The 14014-nt window shown below is 36.8% G+C and overlaps 1 protein-coding gene across 1 annotated transcript; it reads left to right on the top strand.

Annotated features, from left to right (window-relative positions):
* Window positions 1-443: 443 nt before the first annotated feature.
* On the top strand, window positions 444-5358 carry LOC102805814 (retinaldehyde-binding protein 1-like). Its single transcript, XM_006821706.3, has 4 exons — window positions 444-914; window positions 3977-4170; window positions 4639-4749; window positions 5070-5358. The coding sequence occupies exons 1-4, from the start codon at window positions 485-487 to the stop codon at window positions 5340-5342; spliced, it is 1008 nt and encodes a 335-aa protein (XP_006821769.1). The 5' UTR covers window positions 444-484; the 3' UTR covers window positions 5343-5358.
* The last annotated feature ends 8656 nt before the right edge of the window (window positions 5359-14014 follow it).

Genomic DNA, 14014 nt, shown 5'->3' with positions numbered 1-14014 from the left:
CACTCACGAGTAGGGGACGTGGCCTAAACGCGAAGTAGTCGTCTTTCCCTTCGGGTACATGCATTCTGTCTGGCGAGCAATCTAAAAGTGATTGAAATTGTATGAGTGTGGGAATCGATGAACAACTTGAAATACTGACGTGAAAGGCACCAAGGCACCGGACACATGTGATATAAGTCGAAGTACGCGTGCTCAGAAATTTGCGTACTCCAAGTCTCTGAGATAAAGATTGGAATGTCACATTTTGGATATATGATATTTAAAGTTAACCTTATACATAACAGATTGTGTTGCGTAGTATCAATTCAATATTATTTCCTGGGCAAATATGGAATATTGCATGTCACACAATATCAAGACGTTGTATTTGTTTAATTCTTGGGTTCGTTTTACCGGCAACTTAAGAGGCTTAACTTATCACTTTCATATGCTAATTATAGGTGCACCCAAGAAAGTTGGACCGCGGTGGCTCACAGTATCCAAAATGGCTTTGCCATTTGCATTTCTTCCGTCGGGACTGCACGGGAAAAAGTCGTCGAGACGAGACTCGGGGATCTCCGACGACGATGACGTAGAGTTGACGGAAGCATTTGAGAAGGGTTTGCGGGAAATCAATGAGAACTCGGAGACAAGGAATCTGAAATTGGAAGAACTACGTAATCTGCTTAAATCGAGACCCGATATACGGTTCCGATCGGATGACGCTTTCTTGTTGCGATTCTTGCGCAACAAGAAATTCGACGTAGAGCGCTCGTTCAACAAAATCGTCCGGTATTACGAAGTACGTCGCGACTATACGGATATATTTGGCACTTTTGAACCCATGCAACATAAGTACGTATTCGACGCAGAGATGGAAATGGTCTGCCCGGGGAGGGACAAGGAAGGGCGAAGAGTGGTCATCGCACGCAACTGTAAGTTTCAACAGCATACCTTAATGTAGCACAACTTGCTGCCTATTTTGCGAATTCAACGAGGCCTTCACCTTTGACTCACTCACTTTAGATAATAACAACTATTGTTGGGTTGTTTTTCACTGTGCATAATATGAGGGCGGGCTTCTCAATGTAAATATTCATTCTGGCTGCTATGTCACAACTCGGGGTCACATATAGGGTGAGCAATAAAATTTATAATTGCCATGCTATTTATGATGATTTATTAGTGTTGGCCCATGACTGTGATTTCATATTCTGAAATACCTTAGCACAGAAAAGCCAAAGAACGTGAACAATTTAACGACATAACATGCGTCGTGCACCACTGACTAGGCACGTACCTTACTCGCACACATAATGTGTTAGTGTTCGCACACGAAACATAAGTAAATATTGTCTTTGTAATCGAGAATTTGGGATAAAATAGATCAGAAAATCACACTTATATTCTAGCTTTAGTCTGAAGCACAATTGACTATAATATAGTCGTCATGTTTTCTGAGCTCGACAAGCCCACAAACTGTATTGGCTTTCTAGGGTCTAAGACACACACTGTATTTCACTATTCATCTTCGTTAAATAGTTTTTTGTTGTTGAGATTTTCCGCGGTAAATATCGGAGATAACGCTATATAGCTTATATAAAAAGTTCAGCTTTTCTTCGGTATTAGCCGCGAATAGACCATTTTCCGTTCACTGCGAGAATCACGCGTTATGCGTGAAATCGAACGTAAAAACAGGACAAACAAAGGTCATAGCGTCGTAGTGGCGTCAAACATCGCGTGAGATTCGACAAACGCGAAAGTATTTTGGGGAACATTTCCATGCTTAATAATGTGCTGTCCACATTTGATGATAGGCAATTTCGATTAAGTGGGGATATTCCTCTGTCGAAGATCGGCCGGTCGATGTGCGCTACGAAATAAAGATTTTCGAGTTCAAAATCAAATCGTTCGATTTTTGCGGCAGACGTTCGACGCGCGTCTTTCATGCATCTCGCGAGATCTCGCAGTTGTACGGAAAATCAACTATTACCTCTCTATTATATGCACAACTTCAACAGCAAGATAGTCATGAAACTGGTCACAGAGAGTGGATTAGAGAGAAAAGTAGAGAGACGGGACTTGTGGTGGTGGTTATAGGACCACAGTGTGCGTGCTACGTGGCGCGCACTCTTTATTTTCGTAAAATACGCGCATTTGATTTGGATGTTGCTGTAGTATTGACTTGATTTGATTGAAACTAGCGAAAGTTAAACATTCTCAGTAATTAGTAAATTTGATTCTTCATGTTATATTTGCTAGTAGTTATGATACCCACATTGGCGACAGTTTCAAATGCACGTTCTGAACAAGACATCATCTCGCTGACTCAAGTAAAATATCGCGAGATGTGGTATATTAATTTTCTTCAGTTGTCGATACTTTCACCTGTATGACTATAAAGTGATCAACGGTGGCATACGGTGTTGTCTCCATCATTGCCAGAATTAAAAGATTACACTTCATTGTGGTGACGTCTGATTTTTAGATTAGGTCATTACATTTCCATATTAGTATATTTTCACATTTTAGCGTATTTCATTCCTGTCTTAGCATATTCTGTTTTCATATTTGCGATTTTCACTGTTTGTACACGCTTGCCTATATGAGCTCATTCCACTACTATTACATGCATCCATGTGATCTCAGTCGGCTATATGCTCCATAGACTATGATTGCTCTTAAAGCCGGAGACTCGTCGCCTGCGCATGCGTCAGATGGTCATTGCGTGTCAATGTTTACCAATCTCCCAGACAGAGTTCTATTTCTACGAATATATACTTTTGGTGATCTAACCGCAAAGAACTCTGGGAAGGAGAATGAATGTTTACAAGCAAGGGTTTACCCATGTGCCTTTGCGTTTTTTGCGTGTGATGTTATTCATCGCATGGAACTCAATGACGTCCCTCCCGCTTTAAATACTGCTGTCCAAGGTTTACATGAAATTATTAATGTAATAACATTGCTGGATATATCGGCGAATTGCTGACAGCCGACTGTATTACACGTGCCCTTGAAAGATATATGGCGGTGTACGTTCCATACGGGGCGATGTGGTTCATTGCTTCAAGCCTGAACACCCATACTTACTGAAAGCGCCCCTGAAATAGACGTTCCCGCATGGTTGAGTTGTTTGTTACAATCGACGTTGGTAGAATGGAACGTATACCCGATTGGTATGTAGCGTTACAAGTCGCTCAGTGAAGTCAGTCGACATAGCTTTTTCAGAGTATGCGTTGTGACATTCAGTATTTCATAAAAGGACAAATGTTAACTTATTTTGTAGTTTAATTATTATTAAAATAACAATAAATCGATAGTAATACTTTGAAGAAAATAGTATCGTACAAGAACGCACTGAATGAAATATATTAAATAGATTAAGTTAGTGTGGTGTAATTCTTTAGAACAAAAAATGTAATGCGCTTTAATAAATAAAATACATATCATTTTCTTTTCGGTAGATTATATTTCAAGTAAACTGGGACGAATACGATTCAAATATCAGAGTAGAATAGAATAAACATAAAGGTCAAATGGCATACACAAAACAATTGACAGTTGTTGTTGTTGTTGTTGTTGTTGTTGTTGTTGTTGTTGTTGAATAATCAGTCATATTAAATTACTAAGCCCCGCTCATACCACGGGGAGTAAATGTTGGCCATAACATTTGCATACACTGCCTCTCTCTTTGAAACCCAATCTCCAGTCGTGTTCAACTCTTAAATTATAAGAATAATTCGGAAACAACAGAGCGACGCGGAATGTTTGGAGTTCTATCATTTTAAACTGCGGTTAAAGAGACACCGCTCCACGCTTCAGTCGTTTCATTGTGATCGGCACTTTACGTAGTTCAGTATTTCGTACGCCAGACCAAACCAATCATTACTCAGCTATTACATATGATTTGATTGACAGATCAAATCTTCCTTTTCTGCACTAGAAGACACGGTGATTATTTTTTTTTTATTTTATTTCGAATGTTGTTTGTTAACAGCAAGGTGGGATCCGGACCGTTATGAGGTAGCTGATGGGTTCCGGGGATCACTCATGATGATCGAAAAGCTGCTGGAAGAAGAGGAAACACAGGTAAACGGAATGGTATTCGTCGCCGACTTCGAAGCCTTCTCCATGAAACATATGACAATGGTGAAACCATCTATGATGAAGAAAATGACTGATATATACGAGGTAATTAACCAAAACATACTTACAAACTATGACTCATATCGATTGAGCCGATATAACAATGACTCAACTGTCGGCGAGCTGAAAAATATTAGCCCCTAACCCCACCTAATATATTTCGAATCATAGACTTTAAAGGGTAGTCGTTGCGCCACGCATGCGTGAGATATATGCGCAGATCAACGAGTACAAAATGAGACGTTTCCAAGCTTTAATTAAGTAATTTTAGGTGATCGGAAGGTATCGAAGGAGTCACCAGCGGTAATCAGTGCAAGTCGCGCCCATGTCAAACCTCATAGTTGTGATTTCCATTTGAAGAGCGCATTGGATTGTGGGAAAATCAATGTTTATCAACACAAATGTCGCATATGCGCAGCGCGACGACCACCGCGCTTTAAATAATACAGATGTATTATTAGTACAGATTGAATGATGTCATGGACTTACTCATACCTACGTTTTCACTTCTAGAATGCACTTCCTCTTCGTATCAGAGCTGTCCACTTTGTGCGCCAACCTGCTCTATTTCAGAAATTGTTTAATCTTGTCAAGGGGCTGCTTAGTTCAAAATTAACGAGCAGGGTAAGTGCGCCCGTTTTTGTCATCGTTTGTACACCCTTCGTCGCTAGAGGGCGACGTATTGCGTTTTCTATATTTGAAATTCGTTATTATGTAGTCAATGCATATCTAATTGTCTCCACCAATCAATTCATAGCACTGAGATGAAGAAATTATATTAGTGAGCAAATGACATATTTACTATTTAATCACAATTATCGCACACCTCTGAGAGGTTCAGCATAATGACAAGAATGCTCATTTGAATGATTGTCACGTAGCAGCTTATCTTTGAGTAGGCTCTTACATGACGTGAAAACTCACCATGCTTTTTTTGTTAACAGTTACATTTTCATGGCGAGGAATACGGTAGTTTACATCAATTCATACCATCATCCATGCTACCGGCCGACCTTGGCGGTCAGTTACCAGAATTTTCCAACAAAGAATGGAGAGACAAATTGCTTGCCTCGAACGAGGAGTTCAAGGAGAACAACAAATACGGCTTCCCTTTAAAGAACGAGACCATGTTACGTCACTCAGGAACGAATGACAACCACGTGGAGTGCTTGCCGAGCGCTGGCATTGCAGGAACGTTCAAGAAGATTGACGATTAAACAACTAATACACTAACGCGGGCAATGCAATTAACGTCACATTTATGATTAAAGCGGGGGAGTCGTCACCTGCGCATGCGTCAAATGACCATAGCGTGTCATTGTTTACAAACAAGCGTCTACCCATGAGCCTTTGCCTTTTTAGCGTTTGTCGTTATCGTCGCTTGGAACTCAATTCCCGCGCATGCGCAGGTGACGACCCTCCCGCTTTAAGAAAAAGAAATATACCTGTTCTTTCTATTAGTTGTGCCCTCTAGCGACGTAGCGCGTCTGTGACGTATTGGACAAGTAAAGTCTTCTGGGGCGTCCATATTGTTTTATGTAAATAAAAACATTTCCTTCTGTGTTATCGATGAAGAGTCGTCATTGCTGAAACGTCTACCAAATATTATCTTCTATATATCGCTTTATATAGTTATATACAATATAGTATTTTCGATAAATTTTCCTCACACCCAAAGACTACGTAACCAAACATTGAACGTCATCCAATCACCAGTGTGCATTATTTTGACGTCACAGAAGCATTTCGTCACTAGAGGGTGCGCGTTACAGCAGAAGAAGTGGATTGAAATTCAAATACAAAACTGGTATTTCATTTTCAAGTATACTCTGATATCTCATATAAACTCGATTTAGCGTACCTTTATATACAAAAAAATCGTATTTAACCTCAATCAAACTTTGTTTCAAAGTAATTAACAATTTCAGATCAGGGAATAACTCATGTAAACAAACTAGGATTACTACTGAAGAGGATTGGGCGCCACCGAATTATCTAACACGTGTAAACAACATTTTATTTTGATCAATTTGTTTTATTTATTTACCATACTATTTCCCCGAGTGATATTAATATTATTTGAGTTAACTAAATAACGCCATCAACGTTGACGGTTATGTAGCAGGATTCATGTACACTTGCTAATATAATTATTAATTTTTTTTTTAAAAATTTAGAATTATAGAGTTATATCATTTCATAGATTCTGAATCTGCTGACGGACATCAAGCTACAAACATCGAAATACAAAAAACATCGTTTAAAGGGTGGTAGTCGTCGCGCCGAGTCCTGTTCGATATCGAACTCAGCGACGTACACAACGCGTGTAAAATACATTGTTTATTTACATGAAATTCGAACACGCACTGCGTGACGACCACCGCCTTTAACAAAAATAGCCATCTGATTTTGAGTATCCTTCCCATACATTTCACTTGAAATGTGTCCAGCCTCTTGTATGTAACTTTCATTGAATTTTCAGTGTCTCGATCAAATCCATAACGTATGACTGGTAATACAAGTGATTTGAACAGTCATAGTTTGGTTCTCATTGCAACCTTGCTAGAGTCCTAGAACTCGATGAAAGACACCCTTGCTTTGTTGATTGTGTTGGCTGACTTTGGTACCTAAATACCTAAACTGAACTCAAGTCCCGACACAAATATTCTATACGGACATTTTAGGGCCACAAAATGCGTAGTTAGCACAAATCACAAGGTCGCCGCGCCACATGGTAGGGTGAATACACCACATAACATGACATGATGAATGCAAAACGTAATATTGCAAATGCGCTACATAATATATGTGAACGAAGCACAAAGCATGGTGGATGCATCACATAACATGCTAAATGCACCACACCACTGCGAATGCAGTAGATAACATGGCGAATACACTACATAACACGATTACTAAACAGAACAAACATGACATGGCAAATGTACAACATAAAACGATGATTGCACTACATAATATAAGGGGCGCAGAAATGTAATATGGTGAATGAACAACATAATGATCAACGCACCACAAAACATGATGCATGTAACACATAACATGATGCATGTAGCACATAACATGATTAACGCACCACAAAACATGATGCATGTAACACATAACATGATGCATGTAGCACATAACATAATGAATGCCCCACATAACATGATGCATGTAGCACATAACAATGAATGCACCACAAAACATGATGCATGTAGCACATAACAATGAATGCACCACAAAACATGATGCATGTAGCACATAACATAATGAATGCACCACATAACATGATGCATGTAAGTAACACATAACATGATGCATGTAAGTAACGCATAACATGATGCATGTAAGTAACACATAACATGATGCATGTAAGTAACACATAACATGATGCATGTAGCACATAACATAATGAATGCACCACATAACATGATGCATATAAGTAACACATAACAGCTGTATGAAATAGTAACAACCTGTAAAACCTCCGGGCAGACTCAATGTGCAGGTCAGCCTTGATGGAGAGCATTCAAGATCGCAGATGTTGATATAGAAGCTTGAACATTTAAATTTACATTTTCTCACTCCAAAATAATGTGTCAGCCATATTGAAATAAACAGACCAACATAAACAGGCCAGATTACTTTATAACCAAACTTTGTCATTGAATTGATTGGCTACACAGCTCCCCAACATCTATATTAATGGCGCAAGTGAAAGTTTTTGATAGGGCAGATAGTAAAATAGTAGTACATGCCAGTCCTTGTTAACTCAGTGCAAACTGATTTGAACAGGATATTTTTCTTTTAGGGTGCCCAGTTGCAGGCCACTATAGGGGGTAATTTCTGGTAGAAACACGCCAAATCCCACCATGAATATAATTTTCCCGGTAGATAAGATTTGTGAAAATTCATATTTGCATAATTAAGATATCTGAATAATGAATAATTGCAGAGTTTCATGCTATAGCACATTCAGTTGGCTTCCGTGCAAGAATGGGAAATTGATTTCTCGCTCATGCAATTTGTCCCCAACTTCTCTAGTTCCCGGCATTCTCATGACAACACACGCACGCACGCACGCACGCATGTGCGCGCGTTTGAATTGGAGTTTAATTAAACTCAATTACAATGCAATACAACGTAGAATCGTGTTTTAATTAAATAAAAGTTGAATATCCCGTGACTGAACATAGAAATGTTTGCGAAGCTTAGGCTTAGTATCCGGGAAAGGTAACTTAAATTCGATTAAATATTAATTTAATTTATGAAACATTGTGAAGCCAGTGTTAGTGGCTTCATAGAGTTGGTGTGTTCCAGGTGCATTGGCTTCATAATCAACCATACACACATATATACACATTTTGACACTTGGCTACATAATGCTAGTTTCTAACAAGACTCAAAACTTGACAAACTTTGAATCCACTTCAATTCTGATTAAAATAAAATCAAAGAAAGCTTAGAAAGAACTCCCATGTGCTGAGAGTATTGGAGACACATTAAATATAATTCGAAATTACTTAGCTGAAAACTAATTATGCAAATCAGAAAATTAATATGACCAGATTTGAGTGTAAAACTAATGAGGTCTGCGCAATGTAACAGAAAATCTATGTCTCCAAGTTTAATTGAAATGTGATTAGAACCAAAAAATTATGAATTATTATGCTTATTAGGGAATTAATATGAACAGATTTTTACCCCAAACTAATTAGGTTTGTACATTGTCCTAGAGCATCTCTGTACTAAGTTTCATTGAAATGGAATAATTAGTACCGTGAAAACTCCAAAATTTCGACCCCTCTAAAAATTCGCCCGCCTGTTTATTTGCCGGGTTTTCGGTGTTTTATTTACCTCCAAATTTTCGACTCCACTAAAAATTGCCGACTCATTCTTATTCGAAAATTGCGACCAGTTTTAGTTTTCCCCCAAACGAAAAAAAAAACGATGTGAGCGTTCAAACGGGACCTTCCTCGAAGGCATGAATCCGGGTTTCTGATTGACTGAGAGATTTTTATTTTATTGGTAACGAAAATATATTCTAAATAAACGAAGTTTCAAATAAAAACGAACACAAAAATCTCGGCATGCTGCGTTTCTGAATTGTTGATTATTACTGTACTCAGTAGTGATTATAATAATGTACACAAAATAAATTTGTTGAATGGTTATGAAATACAAATAAAAGTCAACTTAGTTTCATCGTAAGCGAATGATTCCGGTCTCGTATAAACGTTTGATGCTGTAGGATATCCGCCATGTTCTCTTAGGTCAAATACTAGTAGGTCAAATCGCTAATTAACCAATCAAAAAGCTGGATGATGCCAACGTGTTCAAATTACCATAGCTTATTTAAATATGTTAATGTTATTGAACGCAATGCGGAAGAGATTGATGTTGTAGTACGATATTTTGGCTTGGATTTTGATGCGAAAACGGCATGATTTTTTTTAAATAAAAAAATTAGTTGTTTTTAAAAAATAAACTGGTCATCTGAAGAATAATTTAACATTGTTCACAGTGATAACAGCTCATTCTCGAAAGGAAGCTTACCCGCTCACGCTAGTCACGATAAAAATCATACACGTGTACTCTTGAATAGACACACGTCAATGACTACGGTAAAACTTAGACTCTATTTTAGCCGGCAGGATTGATTGAAATGTCCGAAAAATGACGCCAAAATACACCTTAAAAGTCCCATTTTATTTTCTTAAATCCCATTTTATTTTTTAATCCAAGGGCGAATTTACGGCAGAATTTGGTCCCTCAAATAAGGGACACGTGAGCTTTGATTCTAACCGGATACATTGCACTGGGTCGGGGAAATAGTTTGCTAAACTTCCATGCATCTTTTGTCCAATGGGTACCTGTACTTCGAACATTCGCAAGTTTTTCTAGGTAGTGCGAGACAGCTTTGTCTTTTGACCTATTAGTTTTGTGCTGACCTCTTCTCCGCGTCTTGATGTTTTGTTTTGCTTGTCATAATACTCACTGATTGATGACTTTGTTTAGATTTTGAGTTACAACTCGGCCACGACCTTTGCTTTTACCGTGAAACATGAGGAAGTTTACGTCAATTGACGGACATTGCATTTTTTAAAAACTAATGAAGCACACTGTCTATCATCCCCATTTTTCATTTGCTGATTTCTATTCTGAAAAAATTCGACCGTCCGAAAATGCACCTTAATTTTGACTCTAAAAACACGTCACATATCTAACACCAATTATTTAAAACCGGTCGAAATTTTGGAGTTTTTACGGTACTTTAGATATCAGTGTGAAAGCTTAAAATTGGTTAATTATGCAAATTAGGTAATTAATATGTACAGATTTTAACCCACAATTATTCAGGTCTGTCTATTGTCCTACAGCATCCATGTACATTCATTGATATGTGATGTATAGTACCTGAGATACCAGTGTGAAAGTTGGTTAATTATGCAAATTAGGTGATTAATATGCACAAATATTTACCGGAAACTAATTGGGTCTGCATAATTCTAGATTCATTGAAATGTGATGATTAGTACTTTAGATATCAGTAGAAAAGCTGAAAATTAATTATGCAAATTAGGTAATTAATATGCACAATTATTTACCCTAAAACTAATCAGGTCTCTGCATAGTCCTAAAGGATATATGTACCAAGTTTCATTGAAATGCGATGATTAGTACTTGAGATACCCGTGGAAAAGCTGAAAATTAACTAATTATGCAAATTAGGTGATTAATATGCACAAATATTTATCGAAAACAATCAATCTCTGCATAGTCCTTGAGTATGTAAGTACCAAGTTTCATTGAAATGTAATGCTAACTACTTATATCAAATGCTGAAAATTAATTAATTATGTAAATTAGGTAATTAATATGTACTGATATTACCATAATCAAAGAAAGCTTAGAAAGAACTCCCATGTGCTGAGAGTATTGGAAACACATTAAATATAATTCGAAATTACTTAGCTGAAAACTAATTATGCAAATCAGAAAATTAATATAATAAGATTTGAGTGTAAAACTAATGAGGTCTGCGCAATGTAACAGAAAATCTATGTCTCCAAGTTTAATTGAAATGTGATTAGAACCAAAAAAATATGAATTATTATGCTTATTAGGGAATTAATATGAACAGATTTTTACCCCAAACTAATTAGGTTTGTACATTGTCCTAGAGCATCTTTGTACTAAGTTTCATTGAAATGGAATAATTAGTACCGTGAAAACTCCAAAATTTCGACCCCTTTAAAAATTCGACCGCCTATTTATTTGCCGGGTTTCGGTGTTTTATTTACCTCCAAATTTTCGACTCCACTAAAAGTTGCCGACTCATTCTTATTCGAAAATTGCGACCAGTTTTAGTTTTCCCCCAAACGAAAAAAAAAACGATGTGCGCGTTCAAACGGGACCTTCCTCGAAGGCATGAATCCGGGTTTCTGATTGACTGAGAGATTTTTATTTTATTGGTAACGAAAATATATTCTAAATAAACGAAGTTTCAAATAAAAACGAACACAAAAATCTCGGCATGCTGCGTTTCTGAATTGTTGATTATTACTGTACTCAGTAGTGATTATAATAATGTACACAAAATAAATTTGTTGAATGGTTATGAAATACAAATAAAAGTCAACTTAGTTTCATCGTAAGCGAATGATTCCGGTCTCGTATAAACGTTTGATGCTGTAGGATATCCGCCATGTTCTCTTAGGTCAAATAGGTCAAATCGCTAATTAACCAATCAAAAAGCTGGATGATGCCAACGTGTTCAAATTACCATAGCTTATTTAAATATGTTAATGTTATTGAACGCAATGCGGAAGAGATTGATGTTGTAGTACGATATTTTGGCTTGGATTTTGATGCGAAAACGGCATGATTTTTTTTAAATAAAAAAATTAGTTGTTTTTAAAAAATAAACTGGTCATCTGAAGAATAATTTAACATTGTTCACAGTGATAACAGCTCATTCTCGAAAGGAAGCTTACCCGCTCACGCTAGTCACGATAAAAATCATACACGTGTACTCTTGAATAGACACACGTCAATGACTACGGTAAAACTTACTCTATTTTAGCCGGCAGGATTGATTGAAATGTTCGAAAAATGACGCCAAAATACACCTTAAAAGTCCCATTTTATTTTCTTAAATCCCATTTTATTTTTTAATCCAAGGGCGAATTTACGACAGAATTTGGTCCCTCAAATAAGGGACACGTGAGCTTTGATTCTAACCGGATAGATTGCACTGGGTCGGGGAGATAGTTTGCTAAACTTCCATGTATCTTTTGTCCAATGGGTACCTGTACTTCGAACATTCGCAAGTTTTTCTAGGTAGTGCGAGACAGCTTTGTCTTTTGACCTATTAGTTTTGTGCTGACCTCTTCTCCGCGTCTTGATGTTTTGTTTTGCTTGTCATAATACTCACTGATTGATGACTTTGTTTAGATTTTGAGTTACAACTCGGCCACGACCTTTGCTTTTACCGTGAAACATGAGGAAGTTTACGTCAATTGACGGACATTGCATTTTTTAAAAACTAATGAAGCACACTGTCTATCATCCCCATTTTTTCATTTGCTGATTTCTATTCTGAAAAATTCGACCGTCCGAAAATGCACCTTAATTTTGACTCTAAAAACACGTCACATTTCTAACACCAATTATTTAAAACCGGTCGAAATTTTGGAGTTTTTACGGTACTTTAGATATCAGTGTGAAAGCTTAAAATTGGTTAATTATGCAAATTAGGTAATTAATATGTACAGATTTTAACCCACAATTATTCAGGTCTGTCTATTGTCCTACAGCATCCATGTACATTCATTGATATGTGATGTATAGTACCTGAGATATCAGTGTGAAAGTTGGTTAATTATGCAAATTAGGTGATTAATATGCACAAATATTTACCGGAAACTAATTGGGTCTGCATAATTCTAGATTCATTGAAATGTGATGATTAGTACTTTAGATATCAGTAGAAAAGCTGAAAATTAATTATGCAAATTAGGTAATTAATATGCACAATTATTTACCCTAAAACTAATCAGGTCTCTGCATAGTCCTAAAGGATCTATGTACCAAGTTTCATTGAAATGTGATGATTAGTACTTGAGATACCCTTGGAAAAGCTGAAAATTAACTAATTATGCAAATTAGGTGATTAATATGCACAAACATTTATCGAAAACAATCAATCTCTGCATAGTCCTTGAGTATGTAAGTACCAAGTTTCATTGAAATGTAATGCTAACTACTTATATCCAATGCTGAAAATTAATTAATTATGCAAATTAGGTAATTAATATGTACTGATATTACCATAAAAACTATCAGGTCTGTGCAGTGTCATATGACATCTATGTACCAAGTTTCATTGAAATGTGATGATTAGTACTTGAGATATCAGTGGAAAAACCGAAAATTGACTAATCATTATGCAAATTAGGTAATTAGTATCCACGGATTATTACCAAAAACTAATCAAAACCTAGCATTAGTTCAGAGCATCTATGTACCAAGTTTCATCAAAATCCAATGAGTGGTTGTTTAGATATCAGTGGAACAGTCATGGAACCACTAAAAAATAGCTAATTATCATGCAAATTAGGTAATTAATATGCACGGATTTTTACCAAAAATTAATCAAATCTGCGCATATGTTCAGAGCATCTATGTACCAAGTTTCATCAAAATCCAATGAGTGGTTCTTTAGATATCAGTGGAACAGTCATAGAACAGCTAAAAATTAGCTAATTATCATGCAAATTAGGTAATTAACGAGCATGGATTTTTACCAAATCAAAACTGCGCATTGGCCCAGAGCATCTATGCACCAAGTTTCATCAAAAACCGATGTATGGTTCTTGAGATAGCA

The sequence above is a fragment of the Saccoglossus kowalevskii genome, chromosome 14 (assembly GCF_978046115.1).
Source record: "Saccoglossus kowalevskii chromosome 14, keSacKowa6.1, whole genome shotgun sequence".
In the NCBI taxonomy this organism is placed as follows: Eukaryota; Metazoa; Hemichordata; class Enteropneusta; family Harrimaniidae; genus Saccoglossus; species Saccoglossus kowalevskii.
Note: the sequence above shows the minus strand (reverse complement) of the source record. Positions and strands in the feature narration are given on the sequence as shown.